Source organism: Capra hircus, chromosome 13 (assembly GCF_001704415.2).
Source record: "Capra hircus breed San Clemente chromosome 13, ASM170441v1, whole genome shotgun sequence".
In the NCBI taxonomy this organism is placed as follows: Eukaryota; Metazoa; Chordata; class Mammalia; order Artiodactyla; family Bovidae; genus Capra; species Capra hircus.
Genome location: NC_030820.1, coordinates 10,731,464 through 10,758,442, shown reverse-complemented (window position 1 = coordinate 10,758,442; position 26,979 = coordinate 10,731,464). Strand labels below are relative to the sequence as shown.

General features: G+C 46.8%; 1 protein-coding gene across 4 annotated transcripts in view; it reads left to right on the top strand.

The window, feature by feature from the left end:
• Positions 1 to 21,957, top strand: part of IL15RA (interleukin 15 receptor subunit alpha) — a 36,309-nt gene extending 14,352 nt beyond the window's left edge. The window contains exons 2-7 of one of the 4 annotated variants that reach the window (XM_018056949.1): positions 5,538 to 5,732; positions 7,511 to 7,603; positions 10,404 to 10,595; positions 11,165 to 11,197; positions 18,859 to 18,934; positions 21,040 to 21,957. In XM_018056949.1, the coding sequence (XP_017912438.1) occupies positions 5,538 to 5,732; positions 7,511 to 7,603; positions 10,404 to 10,595; positions 11,165 to 11,197; positions 18,859 to 18,934; positions 21,040 to 21,220 (770 nt within the window). In that variant the 3' untranslated portion in view covers positions 21,221 to 21,957. The remainder of the gene's footprint in view (positions 1 to 5,537; positions 5,733 to 7,510; positions 7,604 to 10,403; positions 10,596 to 11,164; positions 11,198 to 18,858; positions 18,935 to 21,039) is intronic. The other 3 variants (XM_018056946.1, XM_018056948.1, XM_018056947.1) reach the window with 3 other exon arrangements.

Genomic DNA, 26,979 nt, shown 5'->3' with positions numbered 1-26,979 from the left:
TGTATGTTTCCTCATGGTTAGATTCAGGTTATGGATTTGGGGGAGGGAGACCACAGATGTGATCCTGTGTCCTTGGCAGTGAATCAGGAGGCATCTGACAGCTGTATATCCCCATGTTGGTGATATTACTTCTTTTTATTTAATATTTAATTTATTTATTTGACCACACCGAGTCTTAGCTGCAGCATGCAGGATGTAGTTACCTGACCAGGGATCGAACCTAGGCCCCCTGCACTGGGGATAGTGTCATAGCCACTAGACCACCAGAGGGAAGTCCCTGTGATGTTATGTCTGATCACTTGGTTCAGGTGGTAGCTGTCAGCTTTCTTCAAGGTGGTTACCATTTTCCCCGTTGTAACCAGTAACCAACTGTGGGAGATACTCTGAGACTGGATCGGTCAGGACTGTGGTCCTAAGGGTCTAGGAGCAGCAGAACCACCTTGTGCTGCTGTGGGAGCCAGTTACTGTCTAGGTGAGCTGTCCTTTCTGCATCTGAAGCCGGAGCCTCCAGGTCATGGTCTGGTGGGAAGATGGATGTAAACCAGGGGGAAGCAAGAGCCCCGTGGGAGCCAAGAGGCAGAGCTGGAACCCATATGGGTCCTTCATCTTCCCTCTGAGACTCCTCATCCTGGAGCTGGACACACCTGACCCAAAGGCGGGAGAAGCTGCAGCAAAGGGTCACAGGGCTGGAGGAGCTGCTCGGCCGCCCATGGGGGCTGCAGATGAGTGACAGCGGGAGCAGCAAGGGTAGCCGTCTCCCAAGTGCAAAGGAACAGGAGCGCTCCTTCCGTCCTGCCAGGGCGCTCACACACATCTTTATCGTGTCACAGGTTAACTGTGCATCTAAGGTGAAGTCAGGCCACCGTGGAGAAGACTGCCTATTTACTGAAGCCTGCCCAAAACTTAGAATTATTACATATGCCGTAAACTTAGGTACTTATACATGCAATAAACTGTCGCACCCACATAGCAGGCAGCTCTGCAGAATGACACACTAGCGTGGTGACCTTACACTGTGGCAGTGATTCTCATGGCTCTTCTCGTGATACAGTTGCCATGGCCTCAACCTTTTCAATCCCCTCGAGTGACAGGGAAAATGTTTTACTTCAGAGTGCCACAAACACTCAAAGTTGAAATCCATTGCCCTAAATGGAGGAAAGGATTTCCAGATTTAGAAGACGTAGGACAGTTTGCTGACACACCATCTCAAATCTGAAGACAACATAGAAAACAGTGAAGACAAAAAAAAAAAAAAAGGTGACCAAGGAAAGATCAATAGATTCAAAGCATGATTCGAAATTGGAATCCGTGGATGAAGCTGAACTTGAGGACTACAAGACGAATAAGATTGTTTGGGAAGGGATTCAGGTGAGCAAGATGCAACCCAGGCATCAGATGGAGAGAGTGGAGGAGGAAGGGAGTACACCTAAACAGCCAGATCGCTTCTCCCATGATCTCTGTTCACACAAGTTAATAGGGAAAAAGATTTTTTTTAGAAAACTGGTACATTAAAATAATGATTATCTTAGGATCTCATTGAAAAGGGAATGAAAATGCTGTGTCTACTATAGAATCACTGTAAGTGAAGAGAGCATTGTCAGCATCAGGATGGAGTGATAAAGCTGGATATGATAGTTTTAAAAATGTAATATTAGGGATCTCTCTTGTGGTCCAGTGGCTAAGGCTTCATGCTCCTTGATTGGGGAACTAGATGCTATATGTGGCAACTGAGACCCAGTGCACCCTAAATAAGTAAATAAATATTTTAAAAATCTAATATTAGATGTTGATGGGGTTTTAAAAGAAGAGTCAGGGTTGGATTAAGACTGAAAATCAGACAATCTATTTTCCCTTCTGAGACTAGGAAGACCAAAGTAAAGCCTGGAGTGACTGACCCACTGGACTCAGGTGTGCTCAGGTGTGTTCAGGTATGAGGATGCTGACACCTCGGCAATACACCCTGAAGCGGGAGGGGAGGGTCTGACAGCTGACCCAGGGGTGTCTGGCCTGTCTGCAGACTGCGGAGCACTTGGCAGTAACTGTTCCAATCACACTCTGAATGCGGAGCTGGCTCCCTCTGATCTGAGGTCTGAAGAGGCCCTCCTAGCCAGGATGTGGCAGAAGGGGTTCAGGAGGTGGTGACCCTGAGAGGTGAGTGCGTGTCCCACTGATTCCGGCAGTGATTCTCTGACATCTGCACCTGGGTTAGCAGCTGGGGAGTATGGCAACCCAGAGGGCACTTTCTGGAGAAGATGGGCAAGCCCTGGGCAGAGGGTCAGGCAGGAAAGCAGAAAGCTAGGGCTCCACGCAGAGGCTGCATGGTGTTAAAGTGAAAGCAATGAACACGCTCCGCGTGGCTCAGTTCCCCTTTGTCCTGTCATTTCTGACTTCCTGCGGTGGGGTATTTTTAAATCCCATCCCCCACTTTTTTATTATGAAGTATTTCATATATTTAAAACAGTATATACTATATATACATGACTGATATTCTGCCGGTTCTCATCATTGGTGTAGCTTTTGATCTGTGGCCGGTGGTCACCCTACGGGTCCTAGTTAATGCCAGCAGCTATTTTGATTGTTTGCTGACTGAATCAGGCCACTGTCTGGTTGCTAGCTATTTGATTGTTACCCCAGCATATAAAACCACCTGTGTACACATCAGCAGAAGAAACAGCATTACAAAATATTTCAAAAGCATTTTTAATGGGTAAAGCATTTGCATCATTAAAAATTCAGAAAGCATGAAAAGGCAGCAGTCTTATCCCTCAGCTGCCTCACCTCCAGTGTGAATAGTTTCTTGTGTATACTTTTGGAGATTTTATGTATAAACAAAAAACTGGATATATGTATTGCTTCATTTCTCACTGAGAGTAGTGTGTAATACACAGCGCTCTGTCCTTTTTCTTCCAAACCTAACAGATTATCCTGGAAATCTCTCCACTTCAGTGCATAAATAACTTTTTCTTTTTTTTTTTTTCTTAATCTCTATTGTAAAGAGTTGGGTAGGACTTCATGGTACAGTGGTGCTATAATCTCTGTTGTGATTTATTTATTCTCCTACTGACGACATACAGGGTAATTTACTGGCTATTTTAATGGATAACGTTGTACACACTCACTTCATAAATACAGCAGTAAGGCAAATCCTAGAGGTGGAACTGCTGAGTTCAAGGGTATATGTATACTTGTTGTAACGTTTCACAGGAATGCAGATATAGCTGTAAAATATAGCCCTGGGAGCAGAACTGCAGGGTCCAAATGCGTGGGTGTTTAGATTGCAAGTATGTCTCACTTGGGGCTGTATGAGCAACATGCAAGTAACCATGTAGCAACCAACTTTTGGCTCTATTCCAACTTGGGAGCTGAAAGCGCTGTCTTAGGTAGTTTTATTTTACATTTCCTTCATTATGACTGAGGTTGAGTATTTTTAAAATGTATTTAAGAGCATGTGTATTTCCTTTCTGTCAAGTTCCAGTTTATACTCTTTTCCTATTTTTCCTTGGGATCGGCAGGCTTTTGATTGACTTTCAGGAGCTCTTGACATGAGAGAAGTTAACCCTACATGATAGAAAATGCAGTTGTTTTTCAGTCTGGTCATTTGTCTTCTGACTCACATTGAGTTTTGCCATGTGGGGCAGTTTTTCTCTTTATGTGGGGCAGTATCTCTTTTGTCAACCTCAGCTACTCCAAGGAATGCACTAGAGTTCTGTGCTGACTTATTCAGCTGGCCTTAGTAACAAGGGCAGTGGTTTGTTTCAAGGCCACACAGCCTGGGGCAGGCTTTTCCTGAAAGGGGCCAGGAAGTAAAGAATTTAGATCTCTGTTGCAAAAATTCAGTCTGGCTGTTGCAGAGTGAAAGCATGTATCTTCATAAACAAATGAGCAAGGCTGTGTGCCAATAAAACTTTATTGGCAAAAGTAGATGGCAGGCTGGATTTGGCCCTTGGGCCCTAGTTTGGACCCCTGGCACAGGGCAGTTAGGGCGCCTTCCTCCTCCAGTATGTGAATCCAACTGGCCCTACATTCAGTCTTCCCCTCAGAGTCCCTCCCCGGCAGAAAGATTACTTCACTCACTTCTCCTGCCAGAGTGCTAACCCTCATGATGCTCCAGCTGCTCAGCAGAGACTTACTCATTTCCCAACCTGGAACCCGGAAGTCAGCTCCCAGGCAGCTGTGGGCATCCAGGCACCCAACCAAAGAGACACTTGGCACAGACACACCCTTCAGTAACTGAGAAGGGGGCCTTCAGGATGATGGCAAATGCTATTGAGGATTTTCCCTCCGTGGGACTTTCTCTCCAGCACAGCCCACTCTCAGCTGCCTCAGTCGCCCCACTAATGTGAGGCTTGCCCTCAGAAACTAGTTCTCCCATCTCTTCCATGCACAAGAAAACCTAATAATGTACTGAACTGATAGGGGAAAGAGCATTAAGAAGTCATACAGTTGTTTCAGTTGGCTACAGGAAAATCTTGCTTTGAAACTTTAGCTGCAATAGACTCTTCCTGGCTTTGGATGGGACTCAGTCTTAAAGGAGGCTGCTTTGGAGGAAAGGTGGTAACCTGGCTGGGTCTGAGGACCCTTGTGAGGGAGGGCTTTCCTGAGGAAGTGGCATTGAACTAACCTAGGAAGGGTGGGATGGGGGGAGGCAGGGGGGGCATGGTGAAGGCATAGGGGGTGGTGATGGGCCAAAGGCCAGTGTGGCCAGAGGCAAGAGTAGCTGGAGAGACAGACGGGGCCAGCAGAGCCTTCCTCAAGGCTCCGTGTCTTAAATCCAGCTGTGGATGGAACCCACTGTAGAGGAAAAGGACACAGAACTCTGGGACTCGGGTGACTGTAGGGGTGAGGGAGGGCTTTCCTAAGAAAGTGATATTAAACTCAGGGAAGACGGCAGTGGGCAACCAGGAGAGAGTGAAGTCATCAAATATGCATTTATAAAGATGCTGCTGGGGACTCCCTGGTGGTCCAGCGGTTAAGACTCCACATTCCCAATGTGGGGGCCCTGAGCTCCATCCTTGGTGGGGGAACTAGATCCCATATACTGCAGCTAAAGATCTCACATGCCACAACTAAAGATCCTGAATACCACAACTAAGGGCCCGGCACAGCCAAAGAAATAAATACATAAACTATTTAAAATATGAAGATGATGCCAGCTGCCTTGTGGAAATGGAAGGTTTGTTAAAGGTAGCAACCTGGAGCCTGTTGCTGTTGTTCAGGCAAAAGATGCAGGGTAGGAGAGAGACAGAGGTGGATATGTTTGAAAGATATGGAGGCTGGAGACATGGGGTTGGAGGACAGGGAGGGGGTCTCCGCTGATGCCCCCCAGGCTCTAGTGATGCTCAGTGGCTGGCTCTTAAAGAAAGATCCTGGACCACTTCTAGATGGTGGGCGCCTTTACTCGACATCTTCCACATGCTTGAATCTGGGGGGTGGATCCCCAGGGTCCCTAGGGTTTAAAGTTACTGACTTCCACCCAAGCATCCCACAGAGCAAGCTGCAATCTGCTGACATCTTCCCTCTCATCTACACTTCTGTAGGCATCACCTGCCCGACTCCCACATCCGTGGAGCATGCAGACATCCAGGTCAAGAATTACAGCATCAACTCCAGGGAGCGGTATGTTTGTAATTCTGGCTTCAAGCGTAAAGCTGGGACCTCCAGCTTGACCCAGTGTGTGTTTAACGAGACCGCGAAAGTTGCCCACTGGACCACTCCCAACCTCAAGTGCATCAGTAAGTGGCTGTCCCAGTACTGTCCCTCCGCCCCTTTCGCCATGGCCACGCAGAGAGCAGACGGCAGTATGGGCAGCTGATGAGGGAGCCTACCCGTCTGGGTTGAGGACTGAGGCTAAATAAACCAATGGGCCTCTAAACAGCTCAAAGAGGGGGAACTACGTGGGCTGTGGGGGTCACACAGTTCTGGATTCAAATCCTGGCTCTGCCACATAACCACCCATGAGACCTTGGGCAAGGGCTTCAATGTCTTTGATTTCTTGGTTCCTCATCAAGAAAATGGGCCTGATTCATCAGGTCCTTTCAACATTGTGGGTTGTGGGAGGAGTAAGCAAACTCTGGTAAATATTAACTATTATTACCATCAGTGCTTTAGATCACAGAAGCAAGAACTGGGCTACAGACAGAGGTGTTTGCTCATAGCACCCTGCTCCCTGGAGGGCTGCCTGATTCCTCCCCAGGAGACAGCCCACAGGGAAATCACTGCCCTTCCTCCCCTGTTGATACCTGCCCTGAGAGAAGTGGGAAGACCCACGGAGCAGAGACCTCCTGGCCCAGACATTGTCTGGGATCCAGCCAGAGCTCCAGACCAAGAATGAGGAGAGATCTATGGAATTTCCCCACCTTAAAAAAAAAAAATCCACAGCTGGATCCCGTGCCAAGAGAAGTCAAAGAATCTTAGAGTGGAAGCCAGCAGGGTTATTTTCAGGAAGACTAAGCCCTGTACTCTAGAGAAGGAAAGAGCAGCCCATAGTCTTCCAAGAGAAGGATGCGTTAAATAGTTACCGCACACATGGTGTGTGTCCAGGTGAGATATGTTCTCAAGTAACATTTGTGGACATTCTCAGCTCCTTTCCGGGGAAAGCAGACAAACGGGGTTGTTCAAGAGCAGATTCATGGCTGGGGGACTCCTTGAAAAGCCAGTCTTTCTATTGAATCTGTAGTGTTGAGTTCACCCTGTGCCCCTACCCTGCCACCGCGTGGCCACCGTGCAGGGCTCAGAGGCCAGGCAGGCCTTCTGCTTGTAACAGAGGCATTGCTGGGCTGGGAGCAGAGTGCCCACCGCATGGACCATTGGGCCCATGGGAATGGGCTGGGTGAGGCCAGGTCTGAGCAGTAACTTTGGGGAGAGTACGGCTGTCTTCCTCGGTCTAGCCCGGGGACCCATTGGAACCCATTTTGTCCAGGGGCAAAAATCAGGGCTTCCTACTGTAGAGAAAGTGGGCATTTCCTCAATGTTCCAATTCCTCCGGGTGAATGAATCAAGGATGTTGAACTGAACAGGATGGGTTCTAGGGTGGGGCGGGGGGAATGAAGGATGGGGGTAAGCCTAGAATCATAGATGTTTAGAACCAAAGACTAGGGGAACCTTTAGGTCTTAGCCCCGAAAGCCCCACCTTTTACTACTCACCACTCCCTCCATGATTTCCCCAACAACTTGTGCCCAGAACAATCAATTGAGTAATCATTTGTTTTCTCATGCAAAAGCCAGCGTTAAAAAACTGAGTTGAGGTCATTGCTACCATTCTAGCCAAAGATAAGACACTTGCCTCTGAACTCGTGCAGGTCTGCGCTGGGAGCTGCGGACGAACAGCTGTTTATCTCCTGTGTGTCTGGCCAGACCTGGGCGGCCAGATGTGTCCACTTTAAATTATAAACGTATTATTTATTTAAAGTATACATTTATTATTATTATTCTTTTATCTACATCCAGTTCTGAAGCCACCCCAGGTTCCACCCTTGGGATCATAAATGCTGTGTGGTTATCCTCTCTCTAGGAGACCCCTCCCTGAGTCACCAAAGGCCACCCTCCACAGCAGCGCCGACAGGGTTGACCCCAGAGCCAGAGAGCCCCACCCCCTCCGGAAAAGGTAGGAATGCCGCAGACTCTTTCAGGATTCCCATCCTCGGCTGCCCTCAGGTCCACGGAGAGCCTGCAGATCCGTGAACCACTGCCAGGGTTCCACCGCAAACACCCCTTATTCACGTCAAGGATAAGAACTGACATTAACTTCATTTTCTCTTTTAAGCCAAAGTTGCCGGACAACCAGGCTTCACGGGTGCGCACTTCATAATGGTTTAAAATCCACTCTTACTAGGCCAGATCACACTTCGTGGTAGATGCGTAGCTTTGAGAATAGGGGGGGTGGGGGCTGAGGTTCTGCCCACCTTGCATATCAGCCTTCTTAGGCCTCATGGGCACTGGCAGAAAACCCAACCCTCCTGGATCAGAGACAGAGGACTCTCTTGCCTGGCACTGCAGGCAGCAGGCCACTGGCAGGTCTCATCAAGTCCCTCACCCACACGTGCCTTAAGTAGGCCTAAGCAGGTGCCCGTGTGGGTGGCGGACATCCCTGGAGAGGAGGGAGCCTGAGCAGGAACCTGATGTTTTACTGTTGGTGTGAACACATCTGCCCTGTGCTCTGGGGGGAGATACTGTCTCCACCTGCCAAGGCCATCTAAGCATCCTTGAAAAGATGGCACCTCCACTGGCAAGACGTGCAGAACTGGGAGAGACCCAAGCACACCATCTCCCAAGAACCCTACCTGTGATTGTTTTGGTACACACGCTTGCACAAAGCTGCCAGGGTTCTGCATTTTGACCAAGTCTTAGGCAAACTCTACCCTAGTTTCCTCTGCACTGTTAAGAAAATCTGAGCTCTTGGATGCAAAATATCCTGGGAAGACTTGCCCTGTGTCTTCTGACACCCTCTCTTGACTCCTGATTCTCTGTGGCCCATTACCCAGTGTGAGGTTTTTCTTTATTTATTTTGGCTGTGCTGGGTATTTGTTGATGCTTAGGCTGTGGCGAGCAAGGGTTGAGTTGCAGTGCATGGGTTTCTCGTTGCTGTGGCTTCTCTTGCTGTGGAAGCACAGGCTCTAGGCGCCTAGGCTTCAGAAGTTGCAGCTCGTGGATCAGGAGTTGTGGCTCGAGGGCTCTAGTGCGCTGGCTCACTATTTGTGGCATCTAGGTTTAGTTGCCCTGCAGCATGTGGGAGCTTCCTGGGCCGGGGATCAAACCTGCGTCTCCTGCGTCGGCAGGTGGCTGCCTTACCACTGAGCCATCAGGCAAGCCCCAGTGCCGGGCTTCTCCTGGCCCCGTCCCCTCCTTTCCCTCCAGTCACAGCCATCCCACAGTGGCTGACAGCGCTTCTCGGGCTGCCTCCCTGGAGAGCCAGTTCTTAACTGAGGATGCTTACTGAGACCTCCTGGAACTCTGGGTGGTCTGGGGAGCACCTGGTTACTGGAGCTCCAGAAGCTCCTCAGGGGGCCAGGGCTGAGAACCATCGCTGAAGGGAAGGTGGAGGGGTGGAGCAAGGGTTTCCTTCCAGTTACTGAGCCGATGACAAACAGGAAGAAGAGGCTGGGGTGCCCACAACCCCTTTGACCTGAGTCACACCTGGCTCAAGGGGCCTCTCTCAGCCTGGCCTTCATGCTCCAAGCACTTGGCAGATTGCAGCCATGCAGGGAAATCTCAGGTGTGACTGTAACCTCCAGGGCGGGTGCTGTGACCAGGGGCACCTCACGGGCCTGCTCCGGGTCAGGGGCAGCATGGTGTGCAGAGCACCTAGGTCCTACGAGGTGCTGACAGAGGGTGAAAGGGCACGCTGACTCCTCCGCGCACGTGGCTGGGAGAGCATGGGGCAGAGGCCCTACCAGGGGGCCGGGTAGCCCGGGATGTGCCCTCACAGCTTCGCCTCCAGGGCTGGGCTCATCAGGACTGTATTCTCACCCTGGAAGACCCACTCACCATGGAAACAGAGCAGCAGGCTTGTGCCACTGCAGCCTACAGGTTGTGGCAGCTGCTGGCCACTGTGGGACGGGAGATCACGGACCTCAGCGCAAGGCGCGCGGCTCAGCCTCCTCCCAGAGATGGGCGCCGAGCCAGGACGCATCCCTCAGGTCCACTCTCGAAAGGTCAGGTGGGCTGAATCCCAGGTTCCCCTTATTTCAAAAGTTTTGTGCAAGTATGTAAAAAGTAAACTAAAATTAGCATCCTGGTGTCTTTGGCAAGTACAGTTCCACTTTTCTTAACTAATTTTATTCATTCCCTTCTTGGGTGCACTGGTTCTTCATTGCTGTGTGAGGGCTCTATCTAGCTGTGGTGGGCGGGGGCTGCTCTCTAGCTGCAGGCTCAGGCTTCTCACTGCCGTGGCTTCTCTTGTTGCAGAGCACGGGCTCAGCAGTTGAGGCCGGTGGGCTCCGGAGCACGGGCTAAGCGGTTGTGGTGCATTGGCTTCGTTGCTCCACAGCATGAGGGGTCTTTCCAGACCAGGGATCGAACCCCCTGTTGGCTGCATTGGCAGGTGTATACTTATCCAATGGATAACCAGGGAAATCTCCAATTTCACTTGTTTGTCTGAGCTGGGTCTCCTGGTAACCACTTCTCCAGTGCCTGATTCTACTCAAATCTTTGAGATTGTTAGCTTATGTGGCCCATGATAAATAGTCATAAATCCACTAGTGTCCGCAAAAGCCTCTTGGCCATTCAGAACCGACGAAGATGTTACCCACTCAAGGGATCTTCCCCTGGAGCTGTGGAGGAGTTTGCCAGGAGAGGGCTGGCCGGGGTGGGCTCACGGGAGAAGGTGTTGGTCCACTCTCTTCTGAAGCTGAGAAAAGACACTGTTCTCAATGTTTTCATTGTCCATGTCTTGCACTCCCCTGCAGAGCCAGATCTTACTTCCAAGTCAGACACCAAAGTGGCCACAAGGCCAACTACTGGACCAGGCTCCAGGCTGCCGTCCACAGCTCCTCCTGTGGGAACCACAGGGGTAGTCAGTAAGGAGACCACCTACGTCCCAGCTCAGACAGCAGCCAAGGCTCCGGAACACACACACCCGGCCTTGCAGGACACGCCCGGTTAGTGCTGGCTTTGCCTGCTGGAGGAGAGCGCAGCTCCCAGGGGCTGTTTCTGAGACGCGGGTGCAGATCCAGAGCAGGCCGATCACATCACACCATCCAATCCACAATCAGGGTGACTGCGTGACCCTCTGCCTCCTGCTCTCTGCCACAGCCTTCTCGCTCCAGCCTCTGTTCTATGCTCCACCCTGCTTCAGAGGGAAGGGAACTGTCTCTGCCCACACTAAAAGTTGCATGGCAGAGCCTTTGCTGCAAATCTGATTAAGATCTGCCTCCTCCTGACATGAGAGGACAGAGGACGCTTTCTGCCATCTGGAATCACGGTGGAGGGATAGGGGCACGCTCTCTGGGTAATCTGCATGTTCTGTAAATGCGCCTCTGATTCCTAAGCATGGCTCAGCATGGAAACAAGTGATCCTGGTTCTGTGCTAAAGTGAGTCTGATTTTGCTGGTTGTGAATTTCTCAGGGCTTTAAGATGAGAGCCAAACTGTCCCGGAGTTCTCCTGCTTAGAGAAATTAGTGCCTTCAGGACCATGGCAATAACTGAGCTGTAATCTCTTCCCTGCAGGTGCATATCAGCACAATCCCAGCGTTGTGACCGGTGAGTATTTTCCTTGGTCTTTTGTAGTTATGTTTTATCTGCATCAAGTGGTGGTGTCTGTTCAGGGGACCTCAGTGCCAGGGTGCTGGACGGTCCTGACTTACTCCTGCTGTTCCAGTGTGGTCACCAACAGCTGCCCCTTTCACTCTCAGAAGTGTCTCTGTGTAGATGAGTTACTTGACTGCGCTATTTACAGTGTGTGCAGAATTCTAGGTTGGCTATTTATCTTAATGTTGGTAGGTTCTCACTGTCAGGCGATTGGTACAGAAGCCAGGGTCAGTGCACCACAGGCCACCCTCGTGCAGCTGTTCAGGCCTACTAAGTGGGGGCTAGACTGTCATTCAGGACCCACTGGAAAACCAGTTAACATCATTAAATGATGTTCTGCCATCAGCCGCACTTATCTTTCACAGGGAGTTAGCACTATACACTCAAGAGCAAGAAGTTCGCGTTCTTGGTATAAAAGGCATCTTTACAGAAGACATGACTTTAAGGCTGGGAGAGAAAGTCCCAGAGAGTATAAGGAGGAAAAAGGAAAAGTGCTTGCAAGAATGGAAGACGAAGAGGAAGGGAAGAGAGAGAGGAAAAAGGAGAGGGGAGGAAACAAAAGCAGGGAGAAATGCAAGGAAACAGAAGCAGGGAGAAAGGCAAGGAAACAAGCAGGGAGGAATGCAAGAAATGCAAGGGAACAGAAGCAGGGAGGAATGCAGGCTTTCAGTGAGGAAAGAAAACTATAATTTCAATGCAGGCAAAAATTAATTTCTAATTTCTATTCACAAGTTTCCTGGCTAGAGAATGATTCAAGTTTTTGTAGTTATATTTTATCTGCATCAAGTGTGTTCTAGGTAAAAACCAACTGGCTTTGGTCATTTTTGCATTTAGTTGATTAGAATGGTTTTAAGAACGATTGAAACATATGCCAATGCAAGATATTTTTAAAAGGCTCTCTGGAGAGTGTTTTCATGGAAAAACTGTGGTGTTTAATGACAACGACGTTGAAACAAAAGTATGTTTATCATTTAAGAGGTGGCCAGTAAGTAAGAGAGATGACCAAATTTTTCTCCTTGTGTCACATATTACATTAATTTTTCTACAGATTTTTACATTTTTTTAGTCATTTTCTTGAACTGTTAATATTTGCCCAGGGCTTAACAATTAAAAGTTATAAAAGGCTGTAAGGTAAAAATCCCGTCTCTGACTGAAAGTCCCCTTGCAGGCAGGCAGGAACTCCTGCTACTAGATTTCAGGATATCCTTCAGAGAGACTCAATCTGTAAATAGCATGTAGAAGATACACGATACAGTTAGGTATATTATTTTCACTATTCTGCACCTTGTCTTTACCTAATGGTATGTCTTGGAAATTTTTTCACATCAATAGATGAAAAAACCACCTCATTCTTTCCAACAGCTCAGGATGTTCTATTATATGGATTTGCCACCATGTATCTAGCCAAAACCCCTACTGGGCCTTGGAGTTCCTTACATTCTCGGGCTATGTACCAAAGGAGGACTCATTGGAAAAGCTTGTATCGCTTCACACATGTGCAAGTTTGGTGGCGGTGCTGGTTTAGTCACTAAGTCATGTCTGACTCTTGTGACTCCATGGACAATAGCGTGCCAGGCTCCTCTGTCCAGGAGATTTCCCAGGAGAGAATGCTGGTGTGGGTTGCCATCCCCTTCTCCACGGGATCTTCCCGACCCAGGGACTGAACCTCCCAGTCTCTTGCATCTCCTGCAGGGGCAGGTGGATTCTTCACCACTGAGCTGGCTGGGAAGCCCTTGTGCAAGTATATCCAAAAGAAAAAAACCTACAAAATTTGAGGGCCAATTTTTTCCCAATGTGGATTTCCAAATTATTTTATTATGAGATCTAATCTGTATTTCTTTCCAGTTCATGACTTTCACTGGAATAAAATATCAAAAATTCTCTCCCTTATTCTAAAATGCCAGATAATACACATTAACTGAATACCTACAGTAGGCAAAGATAGCTCTGCTCAAGGAACTGTGGAAATACAGAGATTAAAAAAAACACTTTAAATCTTTTATGTGGCATGAATAAGATTTCTTTCTTCCAGACTGCTTAATGTAAACACTAACTATAAGGCAGGCCTAGTCAGCAAAGACATGAAAATGAGATCCATTTAATTTTCATCGGCTAAGAAGGTAGGAATGAAAACTAAACCCCTGCTAGGTGTCTAGAAACACTTAGTGATGAACAGTTTCTCCAAAGTATGCCTGTCACACACAATCCCAGCCACCTGGGACCTAGGAGTGTGTCCCGCCAGGTACAAGAGGTGCTCATGACACCTTGAGTATTGGTAGGCGCTCCTGTTTCTGCAAGAATAAGCCACTGATTGATCATCTTTGGAAGATGATATAAATAATGTTTTACCATAGCAGTTGCTCAGTAGATATTAATGTAATGTTTTAATCAGTCCACTGGTATTACCAGTATAGTTCATAAAAAATGAATTATATAAATGATTATCACAACTTTTATGTGTTTAAAGATTTTTTTTTTGATGTGGACCATTTCTACAGTCTTTATTGAATGTGTTACAATATTGCTTCTGTTTTATGGTTTTGGCCCTGAGGGATGTGGGGTCTTAGCTCCCCGACCAGTGATTGAACCTGCGCACCTTGTATTGGAAGGGGAAGTCTTAACCCCTGGACTGCCAGGGAAGTCCCTTTCACAACTTTTAAAAGTGGCTCTTTTAGTGCAACAGAATGGTAAATAGCAAATGTTCCATAAGTGAGTGAGCAAATACTCATTGGAGTTTGAGGGCACTAACATTTTAATACATGTTGAGGGAAATGGTCCTCATTTCACTGTCTTCTATATCTATGCACTCACTTGGCAGCCTTGTTTTGTAATCAGTAACCTTATTTGATTATTCCAGTGTCTGTCTCTGCTCCTTACCTAGGCTATTTTTGAAGATTCCAGGTTGTGAAATAAAAGGATAGAATGTCAGCTATGATGGCGTTTACACTGCCATGTCCATTTAGTGCACCCGAGGGGAAGGGTTCATTTTTCAGACTGTATATACCTCCATCTTTCAGAGCAGAAGTACACCTGCTGCAGTTTACATGCTCAGCCTTTAAAGGGACTACCTCTATATCATATCATTCGTCTGTTCAAATGATACAAATTGAGCTCCTATCTTGTGCCAGATGTGGTCCTAAGCTGCAACAACATGCAGATTTCTCATTAAAAAGCAAATGGCACTTTACATGTCCTTCAGCTGCAGTTCAGTCGTTCAGTTGTGTCCAGCTCTTTGTGTCCAGTCCCATGGACTGCAGCATGCCAAGCTTCCCTATCCTTCACTATCTCCCAGAGATTGCTCAAAGTCATGTCCATTGAGTCAGTGATGCCCATGTCCATTGAGTCAGTGATGCCACCCAACCATCTCATCCTCTGTCATCCCCTTCTCCTCCCACCTTCAATCCTTCCCAGCATCAGGGTCTTTTCCAATGAGTCGACTCTTCTCATCAGGTGGCCAAAGTACTGGAGCTTCAGCTTCAGCATCAATTCTTCCAGTGAATATTCAGGGTTGATTTCCTTTAGGGTTGACTGGTTGGATCTCCTTGCAGTCCAGGGGACTCTCAAGAGTCTTCTCCAACACCACAGTTCAAAAGCATCAATTCTTCAGCACTCAGCTTTCTTTGTGGCCCAATTCTCACATCCATACATGACTACTGGAAAAACCATAGCTTTGACTAGATGGACCTTTGTCGGCAAAGTGATGGCTCTGCTTTTCAATATGCTGTCTAGGTTGGTCACAGCTTTTCTTCCAAGGAGCAGTGCTTTTTAATTGCATAGCTGCAGTCACCATCCGCAATAATTTTCAGGCCCAAGAAAATATCTGTTTCCATTGTTTCCCCATCTATTTGCCATGAAGTGATGGGACCAGATGCCAAGATCTTAGTTTTTTGAATGTTGAATTTTAAGCCAGATTCTTCACTCTCCTCTTTCACTTTCATCAAGAGGCTCTTTAGTTCCTCTTCACTTTCTGCCATAAGGGTGGTGCCATCTGCATATCTGAGGTTATTGATATTTCTCCCAGCAATCTTGATTCCAGCTTGTGCTTCATCCAGTCCAGCATTTCACATGATGTACTCTGCATATAAGTTAAATAAGCAGGGTGACAATATACAGCCTTGACATACTCCTTTACCTATTTGGAACCAGTCTGTTGTTCCATGTCTGGTTCTAACTGTTGCTTCTTGACCTGCATACAGATTTCTCAGGAGGCAGGTCAGGTGGTCTGGTATTCCCATCTCTTTAAGAATTTTTCAGTTTGTTGTGATCCACACGGTCAAAGGCTTTGGCGTAGTCAATAAAGCAGATGTTGTTCTGGAATTCTCTTGCTTTTTCTATGATCCAACGGATGTTGGCAATTTGATCTCTGGTTCCTCTGCCTTTTCTAAATCCAGCTTGTACATCTGGAAGTTCTCGATTTAGGCACTGTTGAAGCCTAGCTTGCAGGATTTTGAGCATTACCTTGCTAGCATGTGAAATGAGTACAATTGTGCTGTAGTTTGAACATTCTTTGGCATTGCCCTTCCTTGGGATTGGAATGAAAACTGACCTTTTCCAGTTCTTTAGCCTGCAGAAGGTTAATGGTTTAATTCCATCAATTAAGTATTTATCGATTACCCACTCTGAACCCAGCACTTCCTATGTGCTCAGTACAGGAAGACACAAAAGAGAGACCATTGTCAGGGACTCAGGTGTTGACATTCTTGTTTCATAACTGCCTCCAGCAAATGCAGGCACACAGCATGTCAGATACCCTACTGTCTGACTGAGCTAGTTTGCAGGTACTGCCAAGAAATGACAATTCCCTGGATATGCACAGAGAACATTTTTTAAAAACTGAAATATAGTTGATTTACAACAATATGTTAGTTTCAGGTGTGCAGCATTTTTGTAGATTACACTCCAATCATGTTAGTACAAGATAATTGTCTGTAAGTCCTGCCGTACAGTGTATCTTTATTGCTCATCGATTTTATGTATGGTGGCTTTTATCTGCTAATCCCCTATCTCTAATTTGCCCCTCTCTTCCCTCTTTCTTTCGGTAACCACAAGTTTGTTTTCTCTGTGTCTGTTCCTGTTTTACATATACATTCATTTGTATTATTTGTTAGATTCCACATATAAGTGATATCGTACAGTATTTCTCTTTCTCTGACCTATTTCACTAAGCATAATATACTCTAGGCCCATCCACACTGCTGCAAATGATAGAATTTCATTCTTTTGTATGGCTGAGCAATGTTACATTGTACATAAATACCACCTCTTTATCCATGCATCTGTTCACGGACATTTGGGGTGTTTCCATGTCTTGACTTGGAAAATAGCGCTGCTATGAACACTGGGGTACACATATCTTTTCAAATTAGTATTATCTGTCAACTTGTTGATGGTGGCCATTCTGACTGGCATGAGGTGGTACCTCACTGTGGTTACAGAGGACTCCTTCACCCACACTGAACATGGTCCACTGGCCACCTCAGCCATCTTCTCCACTGCAGACCCAATATCACTGTAGGCTGAAGGCAAGGCAGGGGCTGCTGCCTTCTGGCCTCCTGTGCAATAATCCAGCTTCTCCTTCCTCTCTCAAGCTAATCCTCCTTCCTTCTCTGTCTCATCAAATCTCTTTTCCTTTTTCTCCAACCCACGCAGCCTGCTAGGAAACACAAAAGGGTGGAAAACATGACAGCCGATGCATTAATGGATTGTTTTGGTGATTCTGGTTTCAATCTCTTTACTAAATTTGGTGATTCTTGTTTCAATTTCTTTACTACATTTGCCTGGAAATAACTAGGGAAGGAATCAAGTGTCTGAGTTCCAGGGGCTGAATTCAAGTTGCTTTGTCATAGCATTGGCTCAGGACCCCTCTTTGCCCTTGAGCCTGAGTCTGCAGCTTCTATTCTCAGTTAGGAACAGGAAGCAGCATTGTGAAAGTGGAACTAGAATTAACATCAGCTCTCCTTTTCCAATAAATCTCTCCGTGAACAGTAAATGCATGCCAACCTGATTAGTCAATGTGAAGGAATCGTTTACTGGAGGGTACAACATCTCTGCTAAGAAATTTGTCTTTTAGTCATGATGATGATTAATGTTTAATCTAGAAGCTCAGAACAACGTTCACTAATTTCTCATGTTTTCTCTTACTTCTTTTGGAATAGCTTTTCTAAGTTTTATTTACTTAGGTAAATAAAAGTAGTCTTGTTTTTGTAACTTTAGTGTCTCTTCTGATTAGAGCGTCATTGCAAAAAGATCCGGGGGTGGGGGGAATGCAAACTTTTTAAAAAAGAAAATAAAGTTATCTACAAGCCCAAAGAATTACTTAGTACTTGGCATATATTCTTCAAGCCTATTTTGTGTATATGGACACATACATGGCTTACTGGAAATTCTTTTATTCATTTTTATCTCAACCAGCTTTTTCACTTAAGACTTTGTAGACATCTTTCTGTGTTAACAAATGTAGATTTCAAAGTTTTGAAAAGCTGAATACTACTCCATTGTATGGGTATGCCACATTTCATTTAACTGTTTACTGATAAGAGATTTAGATTAACATTTTAAAAATTATTTTAAACAATGCTTTAGTGACTACTCCTGTGTATGCATTTCCCATTTTCTTAGAATACATTTCTAGAAGTGAAATTAGAGTCAAAAGGAATGAAGCTTCTCTGAAGCTTCCGTTACACATTGCCCGTTTCCTCTCCTATCCTGCAGAAATGTGGGTATGTTCCCTCCTCTTATCTCTAGCTGTTTTTGATGACAGTTAGAGTAGTTTAAGGCCAAGTCCTTGCACACATGGTTGTGGCTGGCTGTCTAGGCGCAGGTCTGAAAAGCTCAAGGCTCCAGGTGATCAATATGCCTCCTGAGCCACAGTGAGACTCCTGGGTCTGCAGCTGCTCAGCTGTCACCTTAAATCATTTAAAGCTTATTTTTGGCTGCGATGGGTCTTTATTACCGTGTGGACCTTTCTCTGGTTGCAGTGCTCAGTCTTCTCGTTGCAGTGGCTTTCTTCCTCGTGGAGTGCGGGCTCTAGGGCGTGCATGGGCCTCAGCCGTTGTGGCTCCTGGGCTCTAGAGCACAGGCTCAGTAGTTGGGGTACTTGGGCCCAGGTGCTCCGCAGCAAGTGGGATGTTCCCAGACCAAGGATCGAACCCATGTCTCCGGCATTGGCAAGTGAATTCTTTACCACTGAGTCACCAGGGAAGCCCCAGATTGTCATCTTAGACGCAGGGCACGTTGGTGATTTTTGCAGGGAGATTTCACAATATTAAGGCAAACTGGCCAAATCTGCTGGGAGCTTCTGACTGATACAAGTGTTTTAAAAATAGTACTGTTTCACCTGCTCCTGGGCCCAGCCCTCTTGCTTCCACATGAAGGTCCCACCCTCCCTAACAACTCCCAAACAACCACTGTGGCTGTGTTGGCAGGAAAGGAGGTCCTCTCTGCCCTGATGTAGAACAGTCAGAACAGCGTGGATCTTAGGATCTGTTAGTAACTGTGAGCTGGTTGGGAAGGCATCTGGATCTGTCTGCAGAAGCGTAAACTGTACAGAATTTTCAGGCTCAGGAACGCTGGGACTTTGAGCAGGGTGCCGACTCATTCTGCTCTCTTTCCAGCAGCTGTCTCCATACCTGTCGCTGTTGTCTTTGCAGTGTGCCTGGTGTTTCTTCTGGTACGTTGCCTGATGTCAAGGTGAGTAGCACAGGAGACCCACGCTGGACAAGATGCTTCCTCCCCCAAGAGCAGGGTTGCATCTGATGACCTAGGTCTGCCCTTGCCAAGGAAGACCCTTTCCTGGCTGGAGATGTGGGTGATCCCACCCACTCTGTGCTGAGCAAAAGGAGCGTCCAGGCCAAGTGGTCACTGAATCAGGCCGTTCCCTTCACTGTCCAAAGGCAGCCTGCAGGTCACTGGTCAGAATCCAGGCAGCCAGAAATCAATGGACGGCATGGGGCCAATTCACCAAAAGCCAATTCAGAAGGAAAGAATGTGCCAAGTAACTGATTTGATGGACGTGCGGTTTGTATGATATAGTTACGGATTGTTCCTCTTGAATGTACTTGTTAAAGATGGACACACGTCCCCATAAATAGGCTCATACGTGTTGGCCTTGGGATTTCTAATACTAGAAATTCTATATTTCAGCAAGACTGTTTCTGCCACTTGCTGACATTTCAGCTTTTATTTTTCTAATCTTTAGGCATTTTTACTATTTCTTTATAAAAGCCTCAAATAGCATATTAGCCTTGACTCTGTACTTCCATCAGCTGGTAGCCAGTATTTTACCATTCCATAGTGATATGGCTGTTCCAGACATTTCAGGTGTGTTGAAACTAAACTTTTAATTACTAGTCACAAAAATTTCTTCCTAAATATTATATCAATAAAAGATTATATCACTCATCAAGCCTAACTTTGACAAAATGAATATTCCATGAAATGGCACTGCAAAGCCAAAATATAAAAGCTATCAAAATATTCACACACATCTTCAAAAGCTATTAATATCACCCTAACCAAAAAGAAATGCCATAAACATCATAGTCTAGAAATCAAGAAAAGAAAGCTGATATTTTACTTAAAAATTCATAAAAAAATCTCCTTAAATGCTAAAATATTTGCGAAATAGAAAATTACTTTTAAAAGGATTTTAAGAATATCATTACAGTTAAATAATTTCTACATAAAATGTATTTAGAATTATTCTTAGGGGATAGAATATATTCATTGATGATATTAAAAAAGAATAAATACACGATATTTTTAAAGAAGACATTAAAAATATATTCTTACAAAGAATTTGTAAATTTGATAAATATGACCAATAAATATGCTCCTAAAAGGAGTACATCAATACTCACTGACTGTACTTATGGTAACAGTCATGAATGTATCTTTAAGAACTGGTAAACATGATAAACACTGCTGCTTGGCCGTGTGGTGAGCTGATTCTTTCCATAAGCTGATTAATTTACAAATGGGTTATTAGGTAGATTAGCGATTCAACAAATTAGGTTTTAGAAAATTGGTTTTGTAAACTGGCCTAGAGTTCTGATTTATAGTTTAGGCCTCACTCCAAGGCGCTCAGGTGTTGACTCTACAGTGTCCTGAAAATTACTTCTTCTCAGGAGGCAGACTGTGTAACCTACAGGTCCGCATACTCAGGACCTAAAACACACATCCAGTGACAGGTGGGGAGGCATGGGATTAAGGTTCTCTGCATCCCCTACTCCTGGCTTCTCAAGAACTGATTAATATATTTGTTTATTTAACACTTACTAAATAAATGTCCGGGCTTCCCTGGTGGCTCAGATGGTAACGTCTCTGTGTACAATGTGGGAGACCTGGGTTCAGTCCCTGGGTTGGGAAGATCCCCTGGAGAAGGAAATGGCAACCCACTCCAGTACCCTTGCCTGGAAAATCCAATGGACAGTGGAGTCCCATGGACATGGGGCTACAGCCATGGGGTCGCAGAGCGTCGGACGTGACTGAGTGAGCTTTATAACCTTTACATCACTTTTATCAGGACTGTCGATGCTGGCTTGGCTAGGCTCCTGGTCACTCACTCCTCCCATGGCACCTGGCACTGGAACCACTGCCTTTTGGCAGGGGGCTGGCAAGGCGGGGGGAGCTGCCCCCACAGTGCTGGTAAAACTTGGTGGACAAAGGGGTGAAATGCAAAATAAGATCTAAAGGCCACCTGTGAGTGGAGGCAGTCCGGGTGCTCTCCGTCAGAGTGTCCGAAAGGAACTGTTTGTTGACACAATCTCTCCTCTGTCAATTGTCCTGTTTTCCAGGCGAGCCCACCAGACACCCAGTGTTGAGATGGAGAGCATGGAGAGTGTGCCGATGACCACAGGGGCAGATGCCAGAGGGGAGGACACGGAAACCCACCTGTATGGCCTAGGAGGCTCCGGGGACGCCGAGGCCAGCAGCCACGGTGAAGGCCCAGCTCTTCCCCAGCCAGAGAGGACCTAGGGAAGACTTGGGGCGCTGGCCCCAGGGGAAAGACCCCCAGGATGAGGAAATATCTGGCCGTCATTTTACCGACGGCCCAGCTCAAGCATCGCCCTTACCAGTGGGTTCTCTGGGCTCAGGACAGATGCCCGCTGTCTGCCTGCCTTGCCTGTCTGCCCTTGGCATAAGGCCCAGTTCCCAAAGTCCCAGCCGTCAACAGTTACCCAGGAGGGAGTGAAGGCGTCAGGGCTTCCAATCAGGGCTTTTATTTCATCATGACATTTATTCAGGACAGCTTGTCCACTCGATTCAATCCCATTCCTCAGCCTGACCTGCAGGTTACAGAGAAGAAACATACCTGAGGCTCCAAGTGAACTACAAGACTTCTCCTGGATTGGGAGGTGTTAACAAGGATGACACCAGCATTTCAGCTTGTAAAACCTTCTCTCGGCCAGGTGCTCTGCATGCATGGAAAGGGAGCAGAGAGAGACTATGCCTAGTCGATCCTCTAGATTTAAGGATTCAGAAAGAAGAAAACTTAACTTGGTGATGTTTTTCTATAGATGTGCATTTATATTTATATCCTTGTCTTTTATATCTACATATTATAAGATTCGTATTTTGAAACTGTTCCTTGTACAAACAATATAAAATGTCTATTTTCAATTAAAAAAAAAAAAGATTGTACTGAAAGAATCACTGACGAGAAATGTACCACAAAGAAAAAAAGGAGATCAGGAATGCAGAGTCCCACATGACTGAGGTCAGCTTTTCTCTCTGAAAGGAAAAGTCTTGCCTGCAGCCGAGTCAGACTGTGGCTTTGGAGAGTTTCCGGCAGTGTGTGCACGTGAGAAGCACGTGCCTGTCTGCTGCACACGCTGTCCCTGGGTTGCTTTCTTTCCCTCTTTGATGTTTATGTTTGTTTATAAGATCATGGGCCTTGTCCCAGCTCTTCATTTTAGAGATGGGAAAGCCGACACCTAGAGAAGTGACTTGCCCATTTACTCATGCAGAGTCTCAGAGTTGGGGTGGGGGCAGGTACAGGGGCGGGACTGTAAACCAGGTGTCAGCCACCCCATCACAAGGCCAGTGTAGCCGGGAGGGGAGGTGGACTGGAGGCAGAGCAACCAGTTCACCTGCTGCTGGGCTCTCAGAGTTCTCCTGTGACTCAGGTCATGAATTTAGATGCTTCAGCAGCACTGGTGCACTGGGATGACCCTGAGAGATGGGATGGGGAGAGAGGTGGGAGGTGGGTTTCAGGATGGGGAACACATGTACACCCAAGGCTGATTCAGGTCAATGTATGGCAAAAACCACTACAATATTGTAAAGTAATTAGCCTCCAATTAAAATAAATTGATTAATTTTAAAAAAAGAGTGAAGGAAGAAAGGGTAGGAATTCTAAATAGTTGGTGTTGGGGATTTCAGAGAGGTACCATATTCACTGTCTCTTTCAACGAGCAGGAAACACTGCTAACACTCGCTGAGCCTTATGTACACTTGGTTATCCAGTTATCCTTACATACACTAGTTACCTACACTTTTTTGCTTCTCTCTACAGCTGTTTGTCCCTAAGTTTCTGGAGTTTATTAATAACTGGATCCAGTTTGTTCTTCACAAGAATTCAAGTGTATGACCCTTGTTATTTTTAAAACTTATTTAACAGGAACAACATCAACAAAAAGGCACATGTTCAGTGGAGCCAGGGATTTGAAAGGTTTCTATGGGATGGAAGAGGGCTGGGTCACAGGGCTAGCTCATGGATTTATGGTTCAATTTCACATCATCTTGGGGAGAGTGAGTGATGTGATGCTGTGGAATCACCTTGCTCAGGTCCAGCACGAAGTCTGCTGTCCAACAAGTACCAACCAAGTTCAAGCTGGGTGAATTATATGTCAAAAATTAGATCTAGACATAGCAGCAAGCAGGGCTGGGTGGAGTCGAGGTCTAAAAGGACCAAGAGGGCTTGGGTAGGGACAGATCAGTCAATCACTCAATCAGGGCTTTTTTTTTTTTTTCCAGTCCAAGGGATAAAATGACTTCTTTTACCAGGTGGTACAGTCCTTCGAGGGGAAGGTTTAAACAACCTCTGATGCCAAAACATACCAAGGCCCCAGAATGCATCCATCAAGCAGTGAACATCTTGGAAAGAACTATGTGTTCATCTTTGAATTCTCTCAGAGACTGATGCATTGCCCTCAAGGTCATTAACAGATGCTAGATCAACAAACTAAAAGATTCCATTGGAGAAGGAAATGGCAACCCACTCCAGTATTCCTGCCTAGGAAATCCCATGGACAGAGGAGCCTGGCGGGCTACAGTCCATGGGGTCACAAAGAGTCGGACACAACTGAATGAATGATCACACAGTGTATCTCAGGCTAAGACCCTATGGGTGCCTATGATTTCTGTAGCTCATTTAAAATCATCCCTTTAATAAATTCTCAAAGTCTATAATTCTTCACAATCTATATAAAAGAAAAAATAGATTAATTAAAATATTCCTAATCAAAATAAGGTAAAATGTTCTGAGAGCTGGTTCTCAGGCAGAGTTAAAAGGAGGTAGCCTGGGGACACTCAGCACCCACCTTCCCGTCCTTCTCCAACACCTCCAAGCATCTCAAGTTCTACATGTCCCCCATTTCTATATGCAGATAGTGGCTGATCCCAGAGGGCTGGCCTGGGAGGACACAAGGTGCCTAGAAATGAGGCGTCATCATGGAGACCATAACAACCTACCTGGAAGGGCAAATGAGTGGCACGTGGGGCCTCTGGTGCACTTTTTCTGTTGCATCAGGACTCCTTCCCACTCCCTCACACCTGTGCCCACCTGCAGGCCAACTGTGAGTTCTCCAAAACCACCACTTCCCATCCGACCCGGAAGCCTCGACTCAGCCAACTGGGGAGGGTCCTGCGGGTGGACCTGATGTGATGTCGCTTCCTTCGACCTGTCACCACGCGTCGGGCCTCCCCAGCAGCAGCTCTAGACCACTACTGCTTGCTGCCCTTGGGGGCTGACTGGGCTCAGCCAGGCAGGTCTGCTCTGTACATCGTTAACTTGTCTGTGTTCCATTAGTTGCTGGGCTGAGCTAGGAGGTCTGAGAAGACCTCCCTTGTCTGGGGCCCTAGCACTCCCTTGCATGAACGCACCATTAGCTAGCTGGGGCTTCTTCACAGATGGTGGCCTCGGGACAGCCAGACCACTTCCAGGTGAAAGAAGAAACTGCCAGGCCCCTTAAGGGTGGGGATTGCCACATCTTATGGGCACATCTGTTTCATTTCATTGGTCAAAGCAAGTCACTGGGCCACCCAGCCTCTCGGAGATGTGGTGGGCTGACAAAAGAGGAGGGAAGGAATCAGGGGAACCGTCTTGGCAGATTCTACCTTGGTACTGCCCAGGGCCAGCATCTGTCTTTCCATCCTTGGTACTCTGTAAATGCCAAGGAGTGTTGGATGGATGAGTGAGGAGAATGATAGGGGTCAGGACCTTCCAGGCACTAGGAAGAGTCCATCTTTTTATTTTTAGTGGAGAAAGCACACAGGACTCAAAAGGGTCTGTGAGCTCTACAGATGATTCTGTCAGCTGGCTATGAACCTACATAATTCATATTTTTCCCTGCTCTCATTTCCTGTCCTACACAAAATTTGTCACAAAGAAAACTGCCCATCATCTTTTTCACTTTGACTTGATCAGTAAGTAAGAATTTCCTCTTGATAAACTCTCTTCTAGATGTTAGGAAGTAAGAGAACAGGGACCAAAAGAGCATATTTAAGGGTGGTTACATGTTTCCAACTGACCAAATCTGCTTCAATTCTGGCCTCAGAATTTCAAGAACGTAGCTGGGAATCTTGGGTTTACTTGTTGGTTTTCCCATAAGTCTTGAAGGCAAAGAAACCAGCTCAATTCAAATCAAAGCATCCCCAACACCTCACACTGTCAGCAACAAATCAGGAACTCAACATGTGACATTTTCACAGAATTTATAAACATACAGTGCTACAAGCATGAAGGAGTTGTGGTTCACACTTTTCTCCCCTAGGGTCCCATCCATGAACCCACCCATTCTACGTCTCTGGTCCTGAGTAACCTGGGATGTGACGCTCTGTCTTCTCCAATTTGTCGTTGTTGCTCAGTGGCTCTCGTGTCCAATTCTTTGCGAAACCATGGGCTGCAGCATGCCAGGCTTCCCTGTCCTTCACTATCTCCCAGTTTGCTCAAACTCATGTCCATTTAGTCGGTGATGCCATCCAACCATCTCATCCTCTGTTGCCCCTCCTCCTGCCCTCAATCTTTCCCAGCATCAGGGTCTTTTCCAATGAGTCAGCTCTTCTCATCAGGTGGTCAAAGTATTGGAGCTTCAGCAACAGTCCTTCCAATGAATAATCAGGGTTGATTTCCTTTAGGATGGACTAGTTTGATCTCCTTGCAGTCCAAGGGACTCTCAAGAGTCTTCTCCAACACCACAGTTTGAAAGCATCAATTCTTCAGGGCTCAGCCTTCTTTATGGTTTGACTTTCACATCTGCACGTGACTACTGGAAAAAGTTTTGATTAAACGCACCACTGTTGGCAAAGTGACCTGCAGTGATGATGTTGGAGACCTCCCGCCCACACGCAGAGAGGCTGATATCCCCTTCTCTGGCTCCCACCAGGGTGCAGACCCAGACCCACGTGAGGCCCATCGGATGCCCTCACCCGGTGAGAAGCACCGAGTATGGCATGAGCAAACACAGCAGAACTGACGGAGCAGCGCCCGGCAATGCTTCGGAAGCACCACGTGGTGGTCACGCTGCCGTCGTCTTAGCTCTCCCGGCTGCCTTGGTTCGGTTCCTCCCAGCCTTCCTAACCCAATCCTCCAAATTCCTGTGATCCTCCGAGCCCCGAATATTCTTCCAGCGCATCTTCTTTCGTTATTACAGACTCAGTTTCCATTGCTTGTCACCGAAGCAGTCCCACCAGAATGATTTGGTAGTAGAAGAAAGTGTTGCTAATCACAGACAAGTAGGGAAGGAGGAGCAACTTTGACTGGTGATCTGCCTTACAGCTGACAGAACAGGATAAGCTCTGCTAACAGCCTGAGACGGAGCAGGAGTGGCTTGGAAGGGCACACTCACCAACTGTGCAGCTTTGTGGTTCTACAACCCCCTCCCCCACTCCAGGGGTCGCTGTGACCCTAGCTGGCTCCAGGAGGATTGCTCAGTGACTATTATATAAACAAACTGAAACAAAAGCAGCCTAGAAGAGAGGAGGTTGTGCAGGGACTGGTTGCAATCAGCAGAATCTTTGGGTCCTGCTCAAGTCCCAGGCACTACCCAGGGGGCCCTTTCTCATGAATTCCATCACCATGAACTCGGTTATCTGTACAGGACTGTTTCTTCACATATCTGGGCAGAGAGCCGAAGGTACTCATTACAAAACATGCATGGACTCTTCAGTCTGAGAAAACTGAGATCAGGCGGGCGCCAGAGTTGCTCTAACTCCAGGAGGTCCAGCGCCCCCTGGGCTACATGTGGCTGCAGTGTCTCTGGTCTGTTCCCAGAACCCTTAGAAGCTGCTCAGCTTGGGGGCTTCCCAGGGGAGAGCTTAGAAGGAATTCTAGCTGCTACCCTGAGTTCTAATTATGGCAGCTATATTTATTGTGAATAGAATTTGGTTTGAAGAATGCCATGGCTGAGAACATCTGAAAGCCTTCTGTGCTTTGTTTCTGACAGATCTGGGTTTTCGGAAGAACTCTAGTTCCAACCGTTGACGTGCTGGTGGTGGAGACACCATGGGTTTGG